This window comes from Chiloscyllium plagiosum, chromosome 6 (assembly GCF_004010195.1).
Source record: "Chiloscyllium plagiosum isolate BGI_BamShark_2017 chromosome 6, ASM401019v2, whole genome shotgun sequence".
NCBI classification, from domain to species: domain Eukaryota; kingdom Metazoa; phylum Chordata; class Chondrichthyes; order Orectolobiformes; family Hemiscylliidae; genus Chiloscyllium; species Chiloscyllium plagiosum.
The window spans coordinates 113727293-113750227 of NC_057715.1; the positions used below are offsets into that span (position 1 = coordinate 113727293).

The 22935-nt window shown below is 39.2% G+C and overlaps 1 protein-coding gene across 5 annotated transcripts in view; it reads left to right on the top strand.

Annotated features, from left to right (window-relative positions):
* The window catches only part of LOC122550945 (52 kDa repressor of the inhibitor of the protein kinase-like), a 45329-nt gene extending 24127 nt beyond the window's left edge, over nt 1–21202 (top strand). For 2 of the 5 annotated variants that reach the window (XM_043692467.1, XM_043692471.1), the window contains exons 2-6: nt 604–724; nt 3014–3127; nt 3237–3273; nt 9585–12886; nt 20304–21202. In XM_043692467.1, the coding sequence (XP_043548402.1) occupies nt 604–724; nt 3014–3127; nt 3237–3273; nt 9585–12886; nt 20304–20372 (3643 nt within the window). In that variant the 3' untranslated portion in view covers nt 20373–21202. Of the gene's footprint in view, nt 1–603; nt 725–3013; nt 3128–3236; nt 3274–9584; nt 12887–15054; nt 15647–16956; nt 17161–20303 lie in introns of those variants that run through there. The other 3 variants (XM_043692468.1, XM_043692470.1, XM_043692469.1) reach the window with 3 other exon arrangements.
* Nucleotides 21203–22935: the final 1733 nt, after the last annotated feature.

A 22935-nucleotide genomic window follows, 5' to 3' on the forward strand; every position in this document is an offset into this window, starting at 1 on the left:
TGATTTAGATCCTGTTGACCTTCCCTTGGGGGGAGGGGGGGGGGAATAAACCAGAAATGACATCACCCACCTTAAGAAACCAAGACTATAAATAGAGAGACAGAACATACCAACAGCACTTTACTGGAGACTCTGATGATGTTACTTAGTCGATGGTGACGAAACATCTGAAAACAAATCTTCCAGCTCAGTGAGCTAGCTAACTTATTGTGTAAAAGCCCCAAGACTGTAGACAGACAAATATTGATGCTTACCTTCAGTAAGTTGCTGATTTCTGCAATAGGGAGTGAAAGAGAAGGACAAAACTTTAAAGTAGAACCAGTAAGAAATTTTTCAGTCTTAGCTAAACCAAATTAGCTTCATGCAACGCTGAAGTCTTCCACTTCAAAGTACCGAGGCACTGTTTTGAAAAGATTTTATTTTGCTGGAAAAGTAATTGGCAATAAACCTATAACATCATACTCATTATGACAGAGAGATACCATTTGGCCCATTGAGTTTATGCATTTCTTTCTCGCAACGTAAACATAATCTGTCTGAAATGCAATCTGTTGTATCAAATGTTGGGTCATAACAGTCATTATTTTTCTTCTATTGATGTAGGTGTCAGAAATGGGTAGAGAACTGTCGGCGAGCAGACTTGGAAAATAGGTCCGCTGAGCAGCTTCACAAACAGTACAGACTCTGTGCAAGACACTTTGAACAATCCTTGATATGCACAAATGTAAGTTGGAATTCTCTGTTTATTCCACATCAAGCTGTTAGAGATAATAAGAAATGGCCATTTGGATTTATTCTAGGCATCCCACCAACCAAGTCCCAGCCCACTTCTTGTTATAACTAAGATGTGTATTGCTCAACCTTTTGATCTTCCAGCAAAATAAACTCCTCTGTAACGTCACAAATTTGAACAAAAATCAGACAGTACTGCAGTCTTCCTCAACAGTCATATACTTAATTGACATTTGTCTCTACCTCTGGGCTGTACAGTTTTTGTAGGGTAGGCCATTCAACTTGTCAAGCCTACTCTTCATTCCATTGAATCATATCTGCTACAATATGTACCTTGACTCTATTTATTCACTTAGTTCAATGTTCTTTGATATGTTTACCCAATAAAACAAGCATCCCATCCTAATACATTTCTGACATTCTAACCATGAATGCTGTATTTTGTAACTTGGGCACTCATTTCATTGCAGATGTTGCTCCTACCCTTGCTCACAATTGCAGAAACAAGTAAACAAAACAAAGAATAAAGTAGAAGAGGAAAATAGAAGGGGTGAGGGGTGCACATAGAGAAAGAGAACTGAGGCAGAAAGACACTGTGTGGGTACAAGAGAGCAAAGGTTGTCAGGGCGGGATGGTGTGAAAAATGACTAAAAACAAAAGTGTGCTTTTTAAATTTTAAGGATTTTCCTCCATTGTAAATTGACATTTTTGAAACCTGTTTTTAGGCTAATTCTATTTCCTCATTTCAGTAACCAGTTTTTCAAAAACAAAAAATTATCCCCAGCCCCTGCGTGTAGAGAGTTGGTTGGTTTCAGTCTATGAAAACTGAGATAGTTCCCCAGTGGCTTTTTGAGCAAACGGAGTGTGAAACTAAATCATACAGTACCAGGTTAACTTCAGTCCTTGCCTTGTGATAGGAATGCTGCTGTTGGCTTTATCATTTCAAGGGCAAGGAGGGAGAACGTTCTAGTCAACAATCTTGCCTGTGGTTAAAATACTATGACCCTGCTGGAAGGTTTTGTACTTTTTCTCATCAGACATTTTCAATTAGGAACCGAGGGATTGCTGCATGAGAAAAGACAGAGGTCAGTCTTATTTGCCTTCCATCATCCTGTGATGTTAATAGCAGTAATGGTTAATCAACCTCTATAAACTGGTTTGCAACAGGCCCAGCAATGAGACAACAAAATTCTCAACCCTTGAAGAGCTTTCAGAAGTGCAGGAGCAAAGTCATCTTTCCATCCAAGCCTGAGACATTTGTGTTCAAGTTAACCGTGTACAGTATTATGATTATTATTCTGAACAATGTCAATCTAAGTTGCATTTAAATGAATCAATGTTTACTGCTTCTCTACCTCCCAAGCTAGCAAGTATATGTTCTGACAAAGAGTCATTGGACTTGGATCATTAACGCTGTTTTTTCTCTACCAGTGGTGCCAAACCAGTTGAGTTTCTGCTTGCTGTCTTTGTTTCACAAACCCAACATTTACAGTTCTTAGTTTTTATTAAGTGTAATAGATTCGTTGCTTACACACTGAAGCATTCTTGTCTCTGGCTTTGTTTATAATTTGAGTGCCATACCGTCTGTTTGTACTATCCTGGACAAAATAAAGAAGCATTGGGCTATATTCTCTATTTGCTGTTAAATCTTAAAAACAGCAATCTTAACATCTCTTGGGCTTCCTTTCTCAAGTGGCAACATAAACAAATTGTATAGTCTTCACAAGCTGATTAGTATACCCTCTAAGTCAGTGTAGTTATTCTCCTCTGTGTTGTCTCCAGAGGTGCAGTATTATTACTAAACTAGCAAGAACTGCACACTGAATTTGAAGTGAGATTAAATTGCAAGCTTAGTTTGCAATTTCAGTTGAATATTAGCTTTTTTTTAATGTATCCAGCATCCTAATTGCATTTATATAAAAGGTAAAATACAGTAGAAGCGGGAAATCTGGAAAAAAAAACACATCTGGGAAAACTCAACAGGTCAGGTGAAAGGTTACCAACATGAAATGTTAAGTCTTTTCTCTCCACAGGTGCTGCTGACTTCCTGAATTATACAGGTTTTATTTTAATTTGCTGTACACATTCATGAGGTGGCCTGTGACTGTCAAATATTACGTACGACTTAGTGTCTGGCTGTAACATTATGAACTGGCTGAATAAGCTAGAGGCTATGAGACAGCAACAGAGAAACTGTAAATGGGGAAATTTGAGTTAGAAAGCAATTTGATATCAACAGTAAAGCGTGTAACATTATTTGAAATTATAAACTTGTTTCCAGAGCCCTTACAGAACCGTCCTTAAGGATAATGCCGTGCCAACTTTGTTTGACTTAACGAGCCATCTCAATAAACCTGAAGGCAAACACAGAAAGCACAAGAGAATAAAAGACCTGGTAAATTGACTTCATTACAATAATTGTCGCTTTTTTCCTCCTTTTGTGAACCTCAGGATATGTTAAGATAGTATAAAGCCTTTTCCTTTTCCTTTTCTTCTTGTTACAGACTGAGGAAGATTTATTGAGGGTGAAGGCACCAAGAAGTAAGTAGCTCCATCACGCGTAAAGTATGTAACCCCGAAAATAGTATGAACTGATCATATGTTTTCTAACATATATTCCTGGAGCTTTAATTTTTAGTAGGCTGACTAACCAGACATATGTTTGATCTGGAAGGTGTTATTTCAGCATTAAAAATGATTTCACAAATGTTTCTAGAAATAATCTTTCAGAAATAGCTCAATTGCTTATATGATGGCGAGTGACTATAATGTAAAAATGGCACCTTAGAAAATGCCTTGTGTGTACATCCTCTATTGGAATACAGATAATGCATGTAAAATGATTAGGAAATTTATGACTGAAAGCGAAGTGTGCAAGAAAATAAATTTTTAAAAACCTATAACTTGCATCAGAAAATGTCAAAGCAATTAAAGGTTATGACATGGGAGCAAATGAAAGAACCAAGTGCCCAGAGATTGGTAACTGCTGATTCTGAAAGGAAAAAGACATGCCTGAAGGAAAATGATGAGACCTTCTAGCTTAGGGTAAAAAGAGAACCGATTGATTTGGAGAAAGAGGATCAAAAGATCAGGAGGTGGATTTCTTGCATAAGCTGAGTTTGTGGCGAAGAAAGGCTAAATGCTAGAGTAAATGTTTGTTTTACATGGAGTTGAACATGAGTGAACAACGTGGAGTTGCTAAAGGAAAAGATTTAAGTCTTGGGCCAAGAGAAACTATAGTCTAACTATGGTCTCCGTTTTGGTGAGGAGAACATTTAAAGTCTAAGTTTGTTCTGAAAAGTAACTAGGATAGTTTGACAAACCCACAAAGTTGGAATCCAACCAACAGAATTAAGGTGAAGTCTATGCTGGTAGAGAGACAGAAAGGAGATTGGCTAATAATATGAGGAAGAATGATAAATTATGCAAGTTGTCAAATGCAGATGTCATGATAATATCCAGGCCAAAACTGAAGGAGTTGTATCCGGTTGGAATTAACCTAGAGAGAGAGAGAATTTTGTGCAAGTGATGGAAATAATGAGATTGAAGGAAGGTGAGGGTAGTGATAAAATGGTCAGCCAAAGTCTTTTGTCAACAAGCCCATTTGCAGAAAGATTACAAGATTGAATGTGCATCTGAGGGTCTTTAGTTTATTTTTAATTTGTTCTTGAGATCTGAGTGTTATGGGCTAGTGTAGTACTTACTGCTGTTGCCCATGAGGTCTGATGCTTAGCTTCCTGGAACTGTTGCAATTGCAAAAGCATATCCACAGAGCTGTTAGGAAGGGCGGTTCATGACTCTATGACAAGTAAAGGAACAACGATTACAGCTTTAAGTCAGAATGGTGTGTAACTTGCAGAAAAACCTGGTGGTGTTCCTATTGCATCTGCTGCCTTGACCGCTGGAATGAATTTTGAGGTGTAGAGCAAAACTTGTTTAAATTCAGATTGAAATTAGTTCATTATTGATGCTGAGGGAAGATAAGTACTTGGAAAATTTACATTATTTTATATTTGTTGGTTATTTAATAACTGGGAAATTATGGGCATTTTTTAAACAAATGACCTAAAGCATTTCTCTTGGGAGCACAACCACCTGCAAGTTTCTTGCTGAGCCAGTCACCATCCTGACTTGGAAAATTATCCGCATTCCTTTTGTATCACTAGGTCAAAATCCTGGAGCTCCTTACCTAACAGCTTTGTGGATGTACCTACCCTAAGTGAGCTTCAGTTTAAGAAAGCAGCTTGTCACTACCTGTTCAAGGGCAGCTACGGATGAGTGATTAATGATGGCTCAATCAGCAAAGCCCATGATCCAGGCATAAAACAAATCTTTGGCCCAACCACAATCCCATTTTAAGGAATTTCTAATTATTTTGGGATCTATTTGCTTTTGATGTTTGAAAGCTACAATCCGCACTAGATCTGAAACAACCTTAAACTCTTACCTGTTGTGGTGACCATTTGGTACTTCAGTGACACCAGAGTTCTAATTTATATAAATCCTCTGAGTAGCCAATTTCTTATCGTATAAATTTCTTCATATGTATACCAAATTTACCTTCCTTCTTGTATGATCGCAGCTGGTGTTACCACAGGTCAAGCTAGATCCCAGAATGAAATCTGGCATAGTTGATCACAACGCAAACATTGAAGGCTACTCTCTTTAACAGTCAAAGAGAAGTTTAATATATCAACGAAATACAAATAAAGTAAACCAAACCATGGTATCTATATATAGCAGATTAAAAGATTTCAAAACACAGAGCAAAACTAAGTCTCGTTCACTTTTCATCTGTACCAGTACTGTGAGCTATGAAGCCTTTTCAGAGCTTAGATTTCCTCAGTCTTTTAATAATCTGTTGAGTTTTAATCAAATACTCCTGTCATGGAAATTAATCAAACAGCTTTTAATTGTGGTAGTTTATTTCTTTAACTGGTCTGAATGATATCCTTTTTGTAGGAGAGACTATGCTTCTGATCCTGGTCAGGCCACCTTTGAATTGCACCCAAAACACTTCTGAACTCATCCTAGATTCTGCAGCTTAATATTTTCTCTCTCCTGTTGTAAAGCTGTACAATATAAACAAACTTCCGTGAACACTTCAGGATGCCTTGCAATCTGAAGCATATTGGTTTAAAAATGTTATTCTAGAAAGAGTGACCTAGTTAATTTTAAATCACTTCACAAAATTAGATTAACACCCATGTTCCACCAGTGTGAATAGTTGCTAAAATATTATCATGTGCATTACCAAGCAGCAAAAAAATTACTGGAGTCAGGAACTGCAGAAATATCATTGATGTTTTCCAGAAGTCTGAAGCTAATACAATAATTTTTAGCATCCTAGTCTAACTCTTCTTTCACAATGTATGGGTACCATTCTCTTAGGTACTTGCTGTACTCTGATACAGTAAGCAATCCGTTTTAGCCTGTTTATCCCCGATATATTTTGGTCTTCACTGGCACAAAAATAAAATGGGAAAGGTGGCCTAACCACGGCTAACAAGGTAAATTAAGGATAGTATTTCATCCAAGAAAATGACATATAAATTGGACAAAAGAAAACAGTAGATGTGTGGATAGAGAGCACTTTAGATTCAGCAAAGGAGGATAAAGGGATTGAATAAGAGGGTGGAAATTAGTGGAGGGGGAATTGGGTTCAAGAGCCTCAAGGTTATGTTGCAGCTCTGTAGAACCCAGGTTATACCACACTTGGACTATTGTGTTCAGTTCTGGTTGCCTCATTATATGAAGCATGTGGAAGCTTCAGAGAGGGGACAGAGAAGATTTACCAGGATGCTGTCTGGACTAGAGGCCATGGTCTTATGAAGAAAGGTTGAGGAGGCTAGGGCTTTTCTCATTGGAGCGAAGAAGGATGAGAGGTGACTTGATAGGGGGGTACAAAATGATGAGAAGCATAGTTAGAATGGATAGCCAGAGATCTTTTCTCAGGATGGAAATGGCTATCACAAGGGGGCATAATTTTAAGGTGATTGGAGGAAGGTTTAAGGGAAATGTCAGAGGTAGGTTCTGTACTCAGTGATGGATACATGGAATGCACTACCAGCAGTAGTAGCAGACTCGGATACATTAAGGACATTTAAGCGACTATTGGATCGGCACACGGGAGATAGTAAATGAAAGGTATGTAGGTTAGTCTGATCTTATAGTAGCAATGTCAAGGGCTGAAGGGCCTCTACTGTTCTATGTTCTATGAAATAGAGTACTAGAATAAGATTGTGGAAAAGATACAGAATCTTTTACAAGCAAGTTGAATGTAAGTGAAGGGCAGAAAATTAATGAAGACAAACGTAGGTCTCATCACAGACATGGAAGTTATAATAGGGAACAAAGAATATCAGACCAACTAAATACATTAGACAATAGACAATAGGTGCAGGAGAAGGCCATTCTACCCTTTGAGCCTGCACCACCATTCAATATGATCATGGCTGATCATTCTTAATCAGTATCCTGTTCCTGCCTTATCTCCATAACCCTTGATTCCACGATCCTTGAGAGCTCTATCCAACTCTTTCTTAAATGAATCCAGAGACGAGGCCTCCACTGCCCTCTGGGGCAGAGCATTCCACTCTCTCGGTGAAGAAATTTCTCCTCCTCTCTGTCCTAAATGGTCTACCCCGTATTTTTAAGCTGTGTCCTCTGGTTCGGCACTCACCCATCAGCGGAAACATGTTTCCTGCCTCCGAGTGTCCAATCCTTTAATAATCTTGTATGTCTCAATCAGATCCCCTCTCAGTCTTCTAAACTCAAGGGTATACAAGCCCAGTCGCTCCAGTCTTTCAGTGTAAGGTAATCCCGCCATTCCAGGAATTGACCTCGTGAACCTAAAACTGCACTCCCTCAATAGCCAGAATGTCTTTCCTCAAATTTGGAGACCAGAACTGCACACAGTACTCCAGGTGTGGTCTCACCAGGGCCAATACATGGTTAGTTTTGCCTTCACAAAGGATACAAATAATGCTCTAAAAATGTTGGGGATCCCCGGGTTTCGAGAGAGGGAGGAACTGAAGGAAATCAGTATTGATAGGGAAGCGATGTAGGGAAAATTGAAATGATTGTAGCCTGATTTAAAAACTTAGGCCCAATAATCTACACTCTAAAGTACTTAAGAAAGTGACTGTTGAAATAGTGGTGGTCATCTATCAAGCTTCTATAAACTCTGGAGTAGTTCATATGGATTGCAGAGTAGCTAATGTAGCCCTCCTGTCTAAAAAGGAAGTAGAGAGAAAATGGAGTTAAAGACCAGGTAGTCTGACATCAGTAGTGTGAAAAAAATCCATCCAACAAGATTTAATAGTACAGCACTTGGGAAAAAGTGACAGGATTGGATAAATGGATTTACAAAAGGGAAATCATTCTCAATGCATCTCCTGGAAAGTTTCAAAGATGTAATTAGTTGATTTGATAAAGTGGAGCTAGTGGATGTGATTTATTTGGACTTTCAGAAGGTGTTCGATAAAGTCTGAAATAAGAGATTAACGTGTAAAACTGAAGTATATCAGATTGTACTGATATCGATACAGAAGTGGTTAGCAGATGCGAAGCCATAGAAGTAAATAGGTCGTTTTCCAAATTGCAGACAGAGACCAGTGAGGTACTGCCAGAGTTAGTGTTTGGATCCCAGCTATTCACAATGTGATAATTTGGGTTAAGAAACTAAATGTAATGTGTCCTAAGTTTGCAAAACATGCAAAGCTGGGTGGGAAGATGAGCTGTGAGAATAGAGAGATACTTCAGTGTGATTTAGACAAATTGAGTGAGTGGACAAATGCGTGGCAGATGAAGTATAATGTGAGGTTATCCATTTTGGTCGTAGGAAAGCAGATAGTCTGAATAGCAATCGATTAGAAGAGGAGGAGGTGAGTCCTGGGTATCCTTGTACACTAGTTACTGAAAGTAAGCAAGTCCAGCATAGGGTGAAGAAGGCAAATGGTATTTGACCTTGCTGAGATCACACCTAAAATATTGTGTGCACTTTTGGCCTCCTTATCTGAGAAAAATGGTTTGGCTATAGAGAGAGTGTAATAAAGTTTTACCAAGGTGACTCCTGTAACAGCAGGACTGACGTATGTTTCCAGTGACTGGGAAGACTAGAACCAGTGGTCACAGTGTACAATATGGGATGGGCCGACCAAAATGAGGAGATATTTCTTCATCCAGAGAGTGGTAAGCCAATGAAATTCTTTGCCACAGAATGAAGTTGAGGAGAAGGAGTTAGATATAGTTCTTGGAACTAAAGGGGTCAAAGGATATGTGGGGAAAAGGTACAAGGTACTGAGTTGGATGATTAGCAGTGATCATGCTGAATGATGTATGCTCAATGTGCCAAATGCCTGCTCCTTCTAGTTTCTATGTAATGCTGCATTTCAAATCTATAAATTCCCTTGTACATTTATTCCATTAGGATCGCCGATGCTTTTTGCGTTGTGATGCAATAATATATACTGGTGCACTAATAATACCATTTGACTTTCAATCTACATCTTAGCATTTTTGGCCTGTTAATATTATTTGCAGTCTTGGGTTTAGAAATTAAAAGTAGACAATGTGAATATATGGGAGTAATTTAATTGAGTTAGTATTCATTCTTCAGATTTTTGTGTCACAGTTTGTGCTTATAAACAGCTATAATTCTGTGTAAATTTTATCCTTAATTTAATTGTCTTTAGTCAGGAAATAACTTGTGTAAATATGTTGAATATGTGACTCTTGTGTTAGCAGAACTTACAGGGAGAGTTTGTCAAATCAACACTTAAGTTGGGTCTATGATTAAGTATAATAAAAATTTTGGCAATAGTCTAAAACATTTTTTTAATGTTTTTAAGCTGACTGTGATGTCCTGAGAGGTCTGCAGTGTAAACAGGAGGCAATCAATGAACTTGACAAAACAGAACTGGAAGGTGCTACAGAGAGCCTTGAAGAGTCTACTCTCCTGGAAGAATCTTTGAATTTGACACCTGAAGAGAAAGGGAACAAAGAATTTCTCAAAGTTTTATTTGAAACTGTATTGCTGTTGGGGAGGCAAAATGTCCCTTTGGGAGGATCAGCCACTGAAAACCTGAGTAACTTGTGCAATACTCCTGACAACATTCAAGCACTACTGGAATTCCGAATGAATGCAGGCGATGAAATTCTTAGAAAGAGGTTTGAAACAACTGCTGTGAATGCAGTGTACTGCCCTAAGAACTTGCAAAAAGACCTTTTGGACATCTGTGAGATGTGCATACGGGAGGAGGTACTCCGAGAAGTTCGTGACAGCAACTTCTTCTCAATTGTGACAGATGAAGTGATCAATGTAGCAGGGCTTGACCATGTGTCCCTGTTAATTCGGTTTGTAGATGAGTCTGACTGTCTGAGGCAAGAATTTGTTGGCTTCATACCCTGTGATCTTGACGGGGAGTTCTTGGCCAGTCGGATCCATGAGACTCTTACAGAAAAATGGGGTCTGAACATGTATTACTGCCGTGGACAAGCATACAATGGTTCTGGCACAATGTGTTACAAAAAGCGAGTTGTTGTGGCTAGTATTTTACAGCAGTGTCCAAAGGCATTGAGCACTCCTTGTTCTTCCTATCCCCTAAACATATGGATTGCGAAGTCCAGTCTGATTTTTGGTATTAACATGGTATTAAGTTTGATGGAAAACATTGTATCATTTTTCAGTTTGTCACCTCAACTCCAGAAGGTTTTTGATGTTGGTGTTGACGGTGTCTATCAAACAAATGAGGAGAAGGCAAAGGAGCTGAAAAAACTCTTTCAAATTAATTGGTATGAAAGACATGACACTTTTGAGATCTTGGCAGATCTTTATGAAGTGCTGGTGACGTGCTTGGATGAGATCAGTTACGATACATGTGGTAGGTGGAATGCTGAGATAGCGACCCAGGCCAGCATGTTGTCCTCAACCATGAGAGATTTTGAAATAGTTGTCTCTGTTATGGTGTTGAAAAATGTTCTCTCATACACAAGAGCCTTTGGCAAAAATCTCCAAGGTCAAGCATCAGACACTTATTTTGCCTCAAGCACTTTGACTGCGGTCCTGCACTCATTAAACGAAATGAGGGACAATATTGATGTGTATCATGAGTTCTGGTTAGAAGAAGCCACCAATTTGTCAATCAAAATGGGAATTGAACTAAAGCTGCCTTGGAGATGTCGCAGGCAGCCTCAAAGTGAAGAGGTTTCTGAGGAGACTCCTGAAAACTACTATAAGGAAGCAATTACTGCACCCTTTTTGGACCACATTATTTTAGAAATTGAGGACATGTTTTCCGAGCAGCAGCTAAAGGCTCTCAAGTGCCTGTCGTTGGTGCCTTCTGTTATGGCTCAGCTGAAATATAATACTGCAGAGGAAAACATGGCTGATTTATATAAAGATGATCTTCCAAATCCCGATACCCTTTCAGCAGAACTGCACTGTTGGAAGATAAAATGGAAGCATCGAAGCAGAGATGTTGAACTTCCTAGTACTATTTTTGACACGCTACGCCATCCTGATATCAAGTTCTTTCCAAATGTGTACACTTTACTTAAAATTGTCTCAAACCTACCTATTATCAAGCTCGAAACTGACAAGTATGAAATTGGACGGAAACGGCTGAAAGCATACTTAAAAATCACTCCGGTTGAGGAACGGACAACCAGTCTGGCACTAATCCATATCAGTTATGATGCTAAACATGATTATGACATGATGGTCGATACCTATGCAAAACTGTACCCAGAGAAAATGCAGCTCGCCCACGTGACTGATTCAGATAGTGTGGACATTAGCAATCATGATGGAAACAGTGTTGAAATTAATAATTTGGATACAAGCACTCGGACAGTGTATGAAGTTGATGGCGAGTGCATGGAGGTGGCGAGCCATACAGTGGCAAGTGGGGTTGTACTGCACCATCAGTCTGCAGGAAGCCTCATGGAGGTCTGCCAGAATTCAGATAAGACTATCATAGAAGTGACCCAGCATCCAGAGGGGACCACAGTAGAACTGCAGCAGTTTCCTGTAAGCGGTACAATGATTGTTACTCAGCATACAGCCGAATCCAGTGTGGAATTGCAACACCATCCGGAAGGGGCTCAGATCAGCCAGCAGCCAATAGAAAGCAGTGTGGGACTGCAGCACCACATAGAGGGAAGAGTGGTGGAGGTGATCCACCATCCAGAGGTGAATGGTGTAGAATTGCAACATCACTCAGAGGTGAATGGCTTGGAATTGCAGCACCATCCAACAAGCCAAGTTATTGAGGTGAGCACTGTGGAGCTCCAGCCACAAATGGAGTCCAGCAGTGTGGAGTTACAGCACCAGGTACAGGAGGGTGCAGTATCTCTGCAGCACCATCTGGAGGAAAATACTATTGAACTACAGCACCACCCAGAGACCAACACTGTGGAATTGCACAATCCACAGACTAGCACTATTGAGCTGAGCAGTGGAATAGAAGAGACCACCATGGAGGTGGGTCATTGTTTAGAGACTAGTGCCACAACAATAATACAACAACAACAGCCACAGCATGGTGCTGTGGAAATACAGAGCCAGTGCGACTTGCAGCCTAGTGAGATGGAGATACGGCCGCATAAGGTGTCTGTTGCTACAGAGACAGACCATCCAGAGATCGATGAAGTAGATATCATGCCCCATGTGGAACCAGTTGCTACTGAGGTGCAACATCCTTCAGAAGTTACTAGCATAGAAATCCAACATAACCCAGAGCCTGGTGCTACAGAGGTGCAGCAACATTTGGAATCTATCTCTGCAGAGGTACAGCAACCACCGCAGACTAATGCCCCGGATTTGTCTCATCGTGATGAATCTAGTACTGTGATGGAGGGCAATCCAGAGAGAGGCGTGGAGGCAATAGAACACCAATCTGGTGTAAGTGCTGTGGAATTCGATCCACACCCCGAGTCGCGTGCCATTGAGCTGGAACAATGCCCTGAGGCAAATGTGGTGGAACTGGAGAACCGTCCAGAAGCAATAGATCTGCAGAACCCTCCTACAGAAGCAGCCACAGTGGAAGTAGACAAAGTGAGCTTGTGTAATCGGGATTTGAGTGGTGATGGAATAAAGGTTTTGGAAATTAAAAATTCAGAAGACAGAAATTCAGAGACAGACATTTCTAGTGTAAGTAATGTAAATAGTTCTGAAGTAGCAGTACAATAAAATGGTACACTGTTGCTACTTCCGTTATACTCCTAACAGTCAACGACTTTAATCTGTGACCAATGCAGGTTGGGCATGTTGAAATGTGAAGACTCCTGCATGAGGATGCTCTTCAAGATAAGATGTTCGTTTAAGGGTGAAATAAACAACAATTTTTGAATTATTTTCATTCATTGTTTTATTACCCTTCCCTTTGAGTACCATGACATCTTTTACCCATCTCCAATTACCTCTGATTTAAAAATTCTTTGGGCCCAGGAAGGTACCCTTGCCAAAGACACGTCCATGTGTGCAACCTGCTTGCCCATGATGTTTGTTCAAAGGAGTGATGTGCTTTTCCTTTAAATGTAGTCTTTGTCAAAACTGCTAAAGTTAAGTATAGAAAAAATGTGAAGGTAAATAACGTTTATATACAAACAACAATGTTTAAATTGACATTCTTACCTAGGTACCTTTTCTGGGAGTTGAATTTCCTGAACCATAAATCTGTGATTTGGAATTTGTTTGTGTGATATTACTCTGGTACTTCGTATGAATTTGTAGTGGTTTATCCAGTGTTCATATAAATGTATTGGGTGCTGAACAGGAGTGCAAATTCAGCCTGTACATTTTAATGCTTTCTTATTTTCCCCTTTGCCCTCAACTGAGATGGAGATACTGATGATATGGTTTGAGCATTTTAATTTCCTGGTCTGTGACGTTTTTTTACAACAATCATTGATGGCCCGTCAAGCTTATTTTAGTAATAGGTTTTAACTGAAATGTTTTCTCATATTGTTTGTCCACCTGCGGTGTCTTTAAAAGATAATTTGTTTAATAGTTTTTCCTGGGGCAGCTTTGACCCAGTTAGCTCCCCTCACCCCCCAGCATTCTCTCTCTCTTTCAGATACCATGCCTGTCCTTTCTGTCTCCACTGCTAGGAAAACAAGAATCTGGTGCCACTGCATACTATTTGATAACAATTGAGAATGCCAAAGCTGTTGTGAATTAATGAGCAGTTTCAGAAATTATGTTCTAATTCTTTACTTTGCCCCCCCACACCATTCTGGAATGTATTAATTCCTAGTTGACACCTTTTTCTGATATCTGATCAATGGCAATCTTCCACTCTTTACCTAGGTAAGAGGCATAAGATCCACTAAACTGGTTATCATCCTCACCATTAGCCTGGAGTCCAGTGATCGGGTTTAGAAGCATTTGCTAACTGTCCTGGAAACCAATTTAGTAAAGGAACTATTTAAAGTAAAAATTAACAACTTTATTTCTTAAAGTATAACAGAGAATAATTAACGAACCACAATTTACAATTTCTTTCTCTAACCTATTTTTTGGCTTCCTTCTATAATACTAGTCTGATAAAACTCCCAATTAAAATTTACAAAACAATTCTTATCTCAAAACCAGGCAACTGTAGGTTCTTGCCTCCAGATCTTGGTGCGTCATCTTTTCTCCTTGTTAGGAATTTCTGCGTTACAGGTTACTGATTGAAAAGGTATTTTTAAGAGAAAGCTATTTTCAAGCAGTGTGTTTACATGCTGGGCTGTGGCACTACTCCTCTCAACTGTTCAATTTTCCCCAGTCTTACGCTCCAGAACATCGGAATGTGTCGTTGGCTTTTAAGATTGTTAATATACTTAATTCAAACTTGATTGGAGTTTGTTATGTTTGGGGTATAATTTAAATTGATTGGCCAAATTTGAATTTGTTTTTGTCTCCAAGCAATGAACTAATAGAGTTTTTCGACCCAGTGTTATATTGTTACCTTTTTGGGAACACTTAGTGCTGTGTCCGGTAGTTCTGCTGTTTTTAACTCTCTTAAAGGTATGCCCACATCTACATGACAACTGGATGTAATAGTAATCAAAGCAATGTGTTCTTTCTGTCTCCAAGACACTACTTTTAATATTCTTCACTTCACCTTAGTCCATGTGTACTGAGGCTAATTGTAACCATCAGCCTGTGTAAAAGGTGAGGAATGTTTCAGAAATATACTTGACCTCTTCTATCTTAGACTTAGAGATGAGTAAGGAGTGCTGAGTCGCAAAATAATTTCCTCCTTTAAAATCCTGTCTTGAACTAATCTCGACGCCAGACTTCTGCTCTCACCCCATACTTCTTGTTACCTTTAGCTTAAAGACACTCCTCTTCACTGACAAGTCCACAGGTTTCACCATCCACTGTGAGGACATTTCTTCTCATCTCAGTCTGAAATGGCCTACCATGTATCCTGAAACCATGACCCCTTGTTCTGGTCTACTCCCTGGTTAAGGTAAGTATCATTCCTTCATCCAATCTGTCCAAACCTGTCAGAAATGTAAACATTTCAGTAAGATCTCCACTCATTCCTCTGAGATCTAGTGAATACAGGCCCAGTCAAACAATCTCGCTGCATGCCTGGCAAACCTGCCAGCCCAGGAATCAGTCTGGTGAGCTTTCACAGCATTCCCTCTCCTCCGGTAAAGTACACGATGTGTAAGGAGAACAAAACTGTACATAGTTCTCTGGGTGTGTTCTCACTAAGGCCCTGAACAGCTGGAGTAAGATTTAATAGCTCCTGTACTCCTAATCTTCACAATGAGTCAACATGCAGTTTTCCTTTGTAACTATTTGTCGTCAATGATGAATGTTCAAGGACACTTTTGTTCCTTTGCGTATCATTTTCCAATCTCTCACCATTTAAATATTGTTTTACCAATTTTTTTTTCCCACCGAAGTGGATAATTTTACATTATCTATATTACACTACATCTGCTATGCATTTTCTCACTCAACTTATCTAAATAGTCTTTTTGCCTCTGTCTTTCTCATGGCTCAAAGTCCCATCTAGTCCTGTCTCATCAGCTAATTTGGAAGTATTATGCTCGAATATCTCATCTGAATTGTTGATTTACATTGTGGAACTCGAACGTTGATCCCTGAAGTCCTCCACTCATCACTGCCCTCCACTCCAAAAATAACCCATTCTGCTCCCCACTCCGTTTTTCAAATAGATAACTCAATCTATACCAGTATATTACCATCAACCTCATGTGTGTTGCATTTGCTCAGTTACCTCCTAATATGGGATTTTATCAAATGGTTTTGAAAATCAAATTCATTGGTCTCCTTCATCCATTTTGTCATGTACTCAAAAATAAAACTTCCAGAAGGTTTGTCAATTTCCTTTCATAACTCCATGTTAACTTAGTGTAATCTCATTGGTAATTTCTAAGTGCTATATTATGACATCCTTAATTATTGACCTGCACTACTGAAAACCCAATCAGCTGTAATTCCTGATTTTTTTCCTTTTTTCTTAAACAGTGCAGTTACTTTTTCCCCCCTGTAATTTGTTGGGGGTTGTTCCAGAATCTATACAAATAATGTATTCATGATTTCTTTGGCCACCTCCTTTAGCTACATGGCATGCAGGTAATCAAGCCCTGGGAATTTACCAACTTTTTGTTCTACTTTTTTAAACTAATACAATATTTCATCAGTTCCCCTTCCCAAAAGACCCTAGCACCTCTGGGAAATTATTTGTGTCATCTTATGTGATGACAGAACTGAAATAGTTTAGTTGTCCTGCCGTTTCCTTATTCTCCATGATCAATTTCTTGTTTCAGGGTGTAAGGGGCCTACATTTGTCTTTCCTATTTTACATATTTAAAAGCTTTTCCAGACTGCTTTTTTATGTTCTTTGCAAGCTTGCTCTCATTTTATTTTCCCCTGTTCAGTAATAGTTTGATTCTCCTTTGCTGAATTCTAAACTGTTCCCAATCCTTATGCTCTGCATTTTTGAGTACTTTATATGACTACTCTTGAGACCCAAAACACCATCCTTAATTTCTTTAAGTAACCACGGTTGGAGAACTTTTCCTATTGTGTTCTTTCACCTGAAAAATGTGACTGTAGCAATGCATGCATTTGTTCCTTAAATATTAACCATTGTCTGTTGTCACCTGTCACTGTCCACTATTGCATCTTTTGAATTGAGTCACTAGTCCATTGCAGTTAATTTGTGTCACATCTTCATTGCTTTCTTTGTTTAGATTTTTGAATTTGACTTCTTTTCTACTCCAGTAAAGAATTCTAAAAGGAAGAAAAAGTGATCATAAAGGACTCCTCAGAAGAATATTAATTAACCCCTTGCTGCAGAAAGCCAAATCTAGGTTAGTCTTATTCCTTCGTTGGTTCCTCAATGTGCTGGTCAAAAAGAAAATCAAACACACCACTCCAGGAATTCATCCACCATGGTATTATTGCTAGTGTTATTTGTACAGTCTATATTGGAATTAAAACCACCAAAGGTTACAGTGGGTTACAGTAGCACTTTTGTACATTTCTAATTTCCCATTTAAAGCTATGCTAGGTCACCACTACTGTGTGGAGGCCAAAAAAGATGAACTCTTCCTAATGTTTTTCACTCCTTGTTGCTTCTTTGCTTCACCTCGACGGATTCCACATCTCGTTGACCAGTTTGTACCACGTTGTGGTAATGTTAGTGCGGTAACCCTCTATTTCCTAAATAATTGAAACTATGGATAGGGTAAGCTGCTTACACCTGCCAAATAAAGACCCAGTGGGTAAGTGGTATTGATACAGATAGATGGAGAAAAGTGTATGATCTGAAATGTGCTGAATGTCTTAATCTCACCCATGGTGGCAGATAGAAGATTAGAGGCCAGTGAGGTGAGAACACCTTGGTCTGCTGATGTCTGTGAAGCAGTAATTCTTCATTAGTCAGTATTACAAAAGAGGAGGGAAGGCAGAAAAATATATAGTCATTACTGTATTTTGAAACAAATTTAAATCGATATCTTGGAGTTAAGAGAATATATATATATATATATATTATATCTAACACACCAGTTTTTTTATTCAGTTAGTGTTTTGTACTTCCAAGGTGAAAATTCCAGCAATACAACATCTGACATGACACCAAAATGTCAAGCATGAGAAAAGGCCACCTATTAATTCAGTCAGGAGTCATATGATGTCAGGTTATAGTCCAATAGGTGTATTTGAATCACAAGCTTTTGAAGCGCTGCTCCTTCAGATGAAGTGACTTGGACTATAAACTGATGTGTGACTTCTGACTTTGTCCACCCCAGCCCAACACTAGCACCTCCACGTCAATTTAGACAGCTACTTCTGTTCCACATAGAATCTAACTGTATTACATGTTAATTTAGTTGATGCTGTTTAGCATCAGCTTTATACTAAGCATCTTATTAACAGAATTTACCACTAATTTGCAGGAGGATAAGCCAAGGCAATCTGAGCAAGTCAGTATTTGATCTTACTAAATTAATTCTTGCATTTAAACAGTGCCAATTCTTATCTCCGGATCTGTGGGAGTGTGCAGTAATCTTGCCAACAGCCAGGATGCTAAGAAAATATCATATTACTTTTGAGTTTAGGTTTTATTCCCCTTTTAATGTGTTGATCAATGATTTATGGCGGCTGACTCAAGAAAGGGAGGAATCCACCAGCTCATGCTGAAGCTTTTGCAGTTTTCTTGAACCTGCTCAGAAAAGGAGACTAGAAAATGACACTTGTCTGCAGAAAAATTGATTAATTACTCATTGAAAGAAGTGATTGCTATCACCATTCTTAAATGCATCTCCACAAAGTTAGTATTGAGATATGTATTTGGGACAATTATAGGGCCAACTTCAAGATGCCTGTGGGTAAACCAATAGCATGATTTGTGACCAAATATACCCGTGTTGCTGATGTGAAAGTTGGAGTTGAATTAACTTGTTTTCTAGGAAATGATCATCCTGCAGATTTTTTAAGTATTGTTTTCTATTGGGACAAATTTCTCATGTTGTGATTCTGTTTTATATGGATAGTGCATTTAAATTAATTGTTCACTTTTCTTCCCAGTGTCTTGGATGTGCAACTGATCCACATTGTGGTCAATGTTCCATCCTAATCTGTGCCAAATTGAGACTACATTTGGCTTCAATGCCTGTGGATAATGAAGGCAGAAAAATAATTTGTGATTCCAATCCATTCTATGTATATATCAGTGTAGCCTGAGGACTGGACTGTAGTCTCCTTTGTAGTCTTGTTGCTTGCCAGAACTCGCACACTGATTACACTCAAATCAAAAATTACTGCTTGGGTGAGGGCTAGTGTTGCAACCTGTGGAACTACATCCTGTGTTGGTACCTTTGGAGAGGAAAGAAAATGTTTGTTACTATAAGGTGTACAATATATTGGTAGATAGGGCTGTTCTGTGATATGTGTGTACAATGTAGCTGCAATTATCCAGAACTCAAGTATTTTCCTATTATACAATTAAGCAATTCCTCAAGGTGTTGGATGGGGAAGGGGAACGTTAACACTAGCTTCAAATAAATTCTGCAGTTGTTGCAAAGATTGATATAACGGGTTGTGGCTTCTTTGGATCTTGGTTACAGGCAATTTGGCCAAAGAATCAGTTTGACCTGAGGACACGCATAGATGTACAAATTCCACGTGCAGATACATTTCTAGACTCCCTTTGTAGCTATTTCACACACCTGAGGATAAGAATCAACAGCCCATTTGTTTGTCATGATTGAATCTAAACATCCCCACCAGCAAGTGATCATCCTGAATGAAAATCATTAACTAGGCTGATTCATTGCTGCATCCAAGTTTCAGTTATCACCTGGTGAAAGTTAACTGGCTCGGCTTAGAAAGGATCTCAAACTTGGGACCATATACTACAATGGATGATGCAGTTCTATACTAGGCCATTGGAGGTAGCTATTTCCATCTTTAATGTAGGTTGTATAGAAAATGCAATGATGATATGGCGCATGACCCTCTATCTAGTTTTTAAGGGGTTGAGTGGATTCCAACAGCTCTTATCAGATTTACTAGGTTGAATAATTGATCTGTTTTTATTTGTGTAAAAATCCTATCATTGCTTTTGTGCAGTTGTGTAACACCTCATGCAGCAGGAGCACTATTTCAGTGTGTAAAAGCATGTCTGTATAGATTAATTAACTATTAACCTGTTACAATTAATTGGTAACTGTTTTATATTTGTTTTAATTTTCACAGCTACTTGCGTTCCAATAGCTGATTGCTTTGGAAATTCATTTCTGTGAATTTTGAATTAATATTGTTTCTTTCAAATTACACTTAGAAGGCTTGCTATTTGTGTTCTCCTTTAATTTATATATTTTTAATAAAAATACACCCACTTGTGAGTTTCTTAAGCCAATTATTAATGTGGAAAGTTATTTTTGTAATGCCCTGTATTATGTACTTGTTAAACATGTTTCCAATTTTTAAAATAAATGCTCCAGTATTATGACTGCCATGTTGCCCAATCCCACAACCATGGCTTAGAATTTCAGGCATCTGATAAGATCTCTTGTTTGATTTTCAATCTCAGCATCATTTGCTGGGCACAGATAAGGCAAAGGAGCATCTCAGTCATGGCACCACCCCTCAGCTTAAGTGAAAGAAAAGGTTTGGCCTAGGCATCTGCTTCCAGTAGCTACCCAGCTCGCTGGGCACTGGGTGAGACCAGGATCGAAGACTGGCTTATTGTTCACTCCATACACTGTTGAAGTTTATACTGAAATGAAGGTTATTTGGTGAATTTCTGGAATAAATGGTGCAATAATGTATATTTTGTCCGTTTCTGGACAAGATGTTTATTTCTAACTATTGTATGTAAATATTGGTTTGGGGCAGGGCCTTGTCTCACCCCACACATACAATACTACTTCCGAAAGCCATGATGGTACCTCATTTCCACTTCCATCTTCGCTACTTCTTCCCCACCTGTGCACCCAACTAGAAATAAAATGAAAAGCCTCAACATTCAACTTTAAAGTGTCTTATGTTTTATTTTTTGTTTTAAGACTTCCACTACAATAAATAATCAAGCACTGCTTAGAAACAGCTCCTGGTATGAGTGAATGTGGTTGGTGCTGTTGCTAATGTTTCCCTTTTCAAATAGCCAGCACGTTTCATCGTTTAGGCCATCTCTCGTTTGTTCTGAGCCTAAGAGTCCTGTACTTCAGTGCACTGCCAGGCCTTGATCTATAAAACATTGGGAGAAAAATCTCCTCCACTTGTTTATTCTTGTAGCCTTTTAATTAATTATGAAAGAATCCTGTCAGAATTGTTACCTTTTGTAGAAAGTGAATACAGTGGAATAAGTCGCATTTATGTGTTTTTGTTTTATGTTTACTGCTGCAAGAACTTCTAATTTGGCTTATTTCTGCAGTCTAGACGTTGCATAAATTTTGTGTATCTGTATTTTACAATAAATTGAAAACGTAGATGAACGACTCCTGTTATCTTTTCAGAAATCCTTTTTGTCTCTATCTCCCCATCCCCATCTTTTCCTCCTTTTTTGACTTTGTAGAAAAGCACTGTATGCCGCACCTTTTTTATGAAAGATGTTTAATTTGACCTAGGATACTGGCAACAGGCTTTGTACCTTAGGGGTTAGATGTCCCGAATTCTCTCCTTTCTGTCTGTGTCTGTTTTCTCTCTCTCTCACACACACTTTTGTTTTTAAATCTAAGTTGTGTTGCAACATTCTGCGGTTTTTCCCAATTTAATTAATACTGTTCTCCCTTCCAAAATGTGATTCACGTTTTACCACAGTATACGTCATTTGTTAGTCCAGGGATAATGGACTTTCATTATCCATTAACCTGCAGCCTCGCAACCCTCAGATCTTCCGTTATCGCCTTATAACCTTGCCTGTAGAGTTTCCTCCCTAGATTTCTCTCGCTTTTGCATTTCTTCTTAAGATTAATCCTTAAGCTTCTGTTTCATTGAAATCATCAATTTCAAAGGAGGGTGCCTGTAAACAGGAAAGTGGCTTGAAGTGTGTATACTTCAATGCAAGAAGTATACATAAGGAGGTAGGTGAACTTGCAGCGTGGGTTGGTACCTGGGACTTCGATGTTGTGGCTATTACGGAGACATGGCTAGAACAGGGACAGGATTGGCTGGTGCAGGTTCCAGGATTTAAATGTTTTAGTAGGGACAGAGGTGGGGGTAAAAGAGGGGGAGGTGTGGCATTGCTTGTCAAAGATAGTATTACAGCGGTGGAAAGGACGATGGATGAGGACTTGCCATCTGAGGTAGTTTGGGCTGAGGTTAGGAACAGGAAAGGTGAGGTCACCCTGTTAGGAGTATTTTACAGGCCTCCTAATAGTCCTAGAATCATTGAAGAAAGGATAGGGAAGGTGATTCAGGAGATGAGTGACAGTAATAGGGTGGTTGTTATGGGGGACTTTAACTTTCCTGATATTGATTGGGAAAGCTATAGCTCAAATTCGTTAGATGGGTCAGTGTTTGTTAAATGTGTGCAGGAGAGTTTCCTGACACAATATGTAGACAGGCCAACAAGAGGTGAGGCCATACTGGATTTGGTTCTGGGTAACGAACCAGGCCAGGTGTTAGAATTAGAGGTAGGTGAGCACCTTGGGGATAGTGACCATAATTCGGTGATTTTTACTCTCGTGATGGAGAGGGATAAATGTGTACTACAGGGCAAGAGTTATAGCTGGGGTAAGGGAAATTATGATGCGGTGAGGCATGACTTAGGATGTGTGGCTTGAAAAATTACACTCCAAGGCAAGAGTGTAAATGATATGTGGAGCTTGTTCAAGGAGCAACTATTGAGTGTCCTTGATAATTATGTACCTGTCAGGCAGGAAGGAAAGGGTCGTGCGAGGGAGCCGTGGTTTAATAAAGAATTGGAATCCCTTGTTAAATGGAAGAGGGCGGCCTACCTCAAGATGAGACGTGAAGGTTCAATTGGGGCGATTGAGAGTTATAGGGTAGCCAGGAAGGACCTGAAGAGAGAGCTAAAAGCAGAAAGGAGGGGACATGAAAGGTCCTTAGTAGATAGGATTAGGGAAAACACTAAGGCTTTCTATAGGTATGTTAGGAATAAAAGAATGACTAGGGTAGGAATAGGTCCAGTCAAGGATAGTAGGGGGAAGTTGCGTGTGGAGGCGGAAGAGATTGGGGAGACACTGAATGAATACTTTACT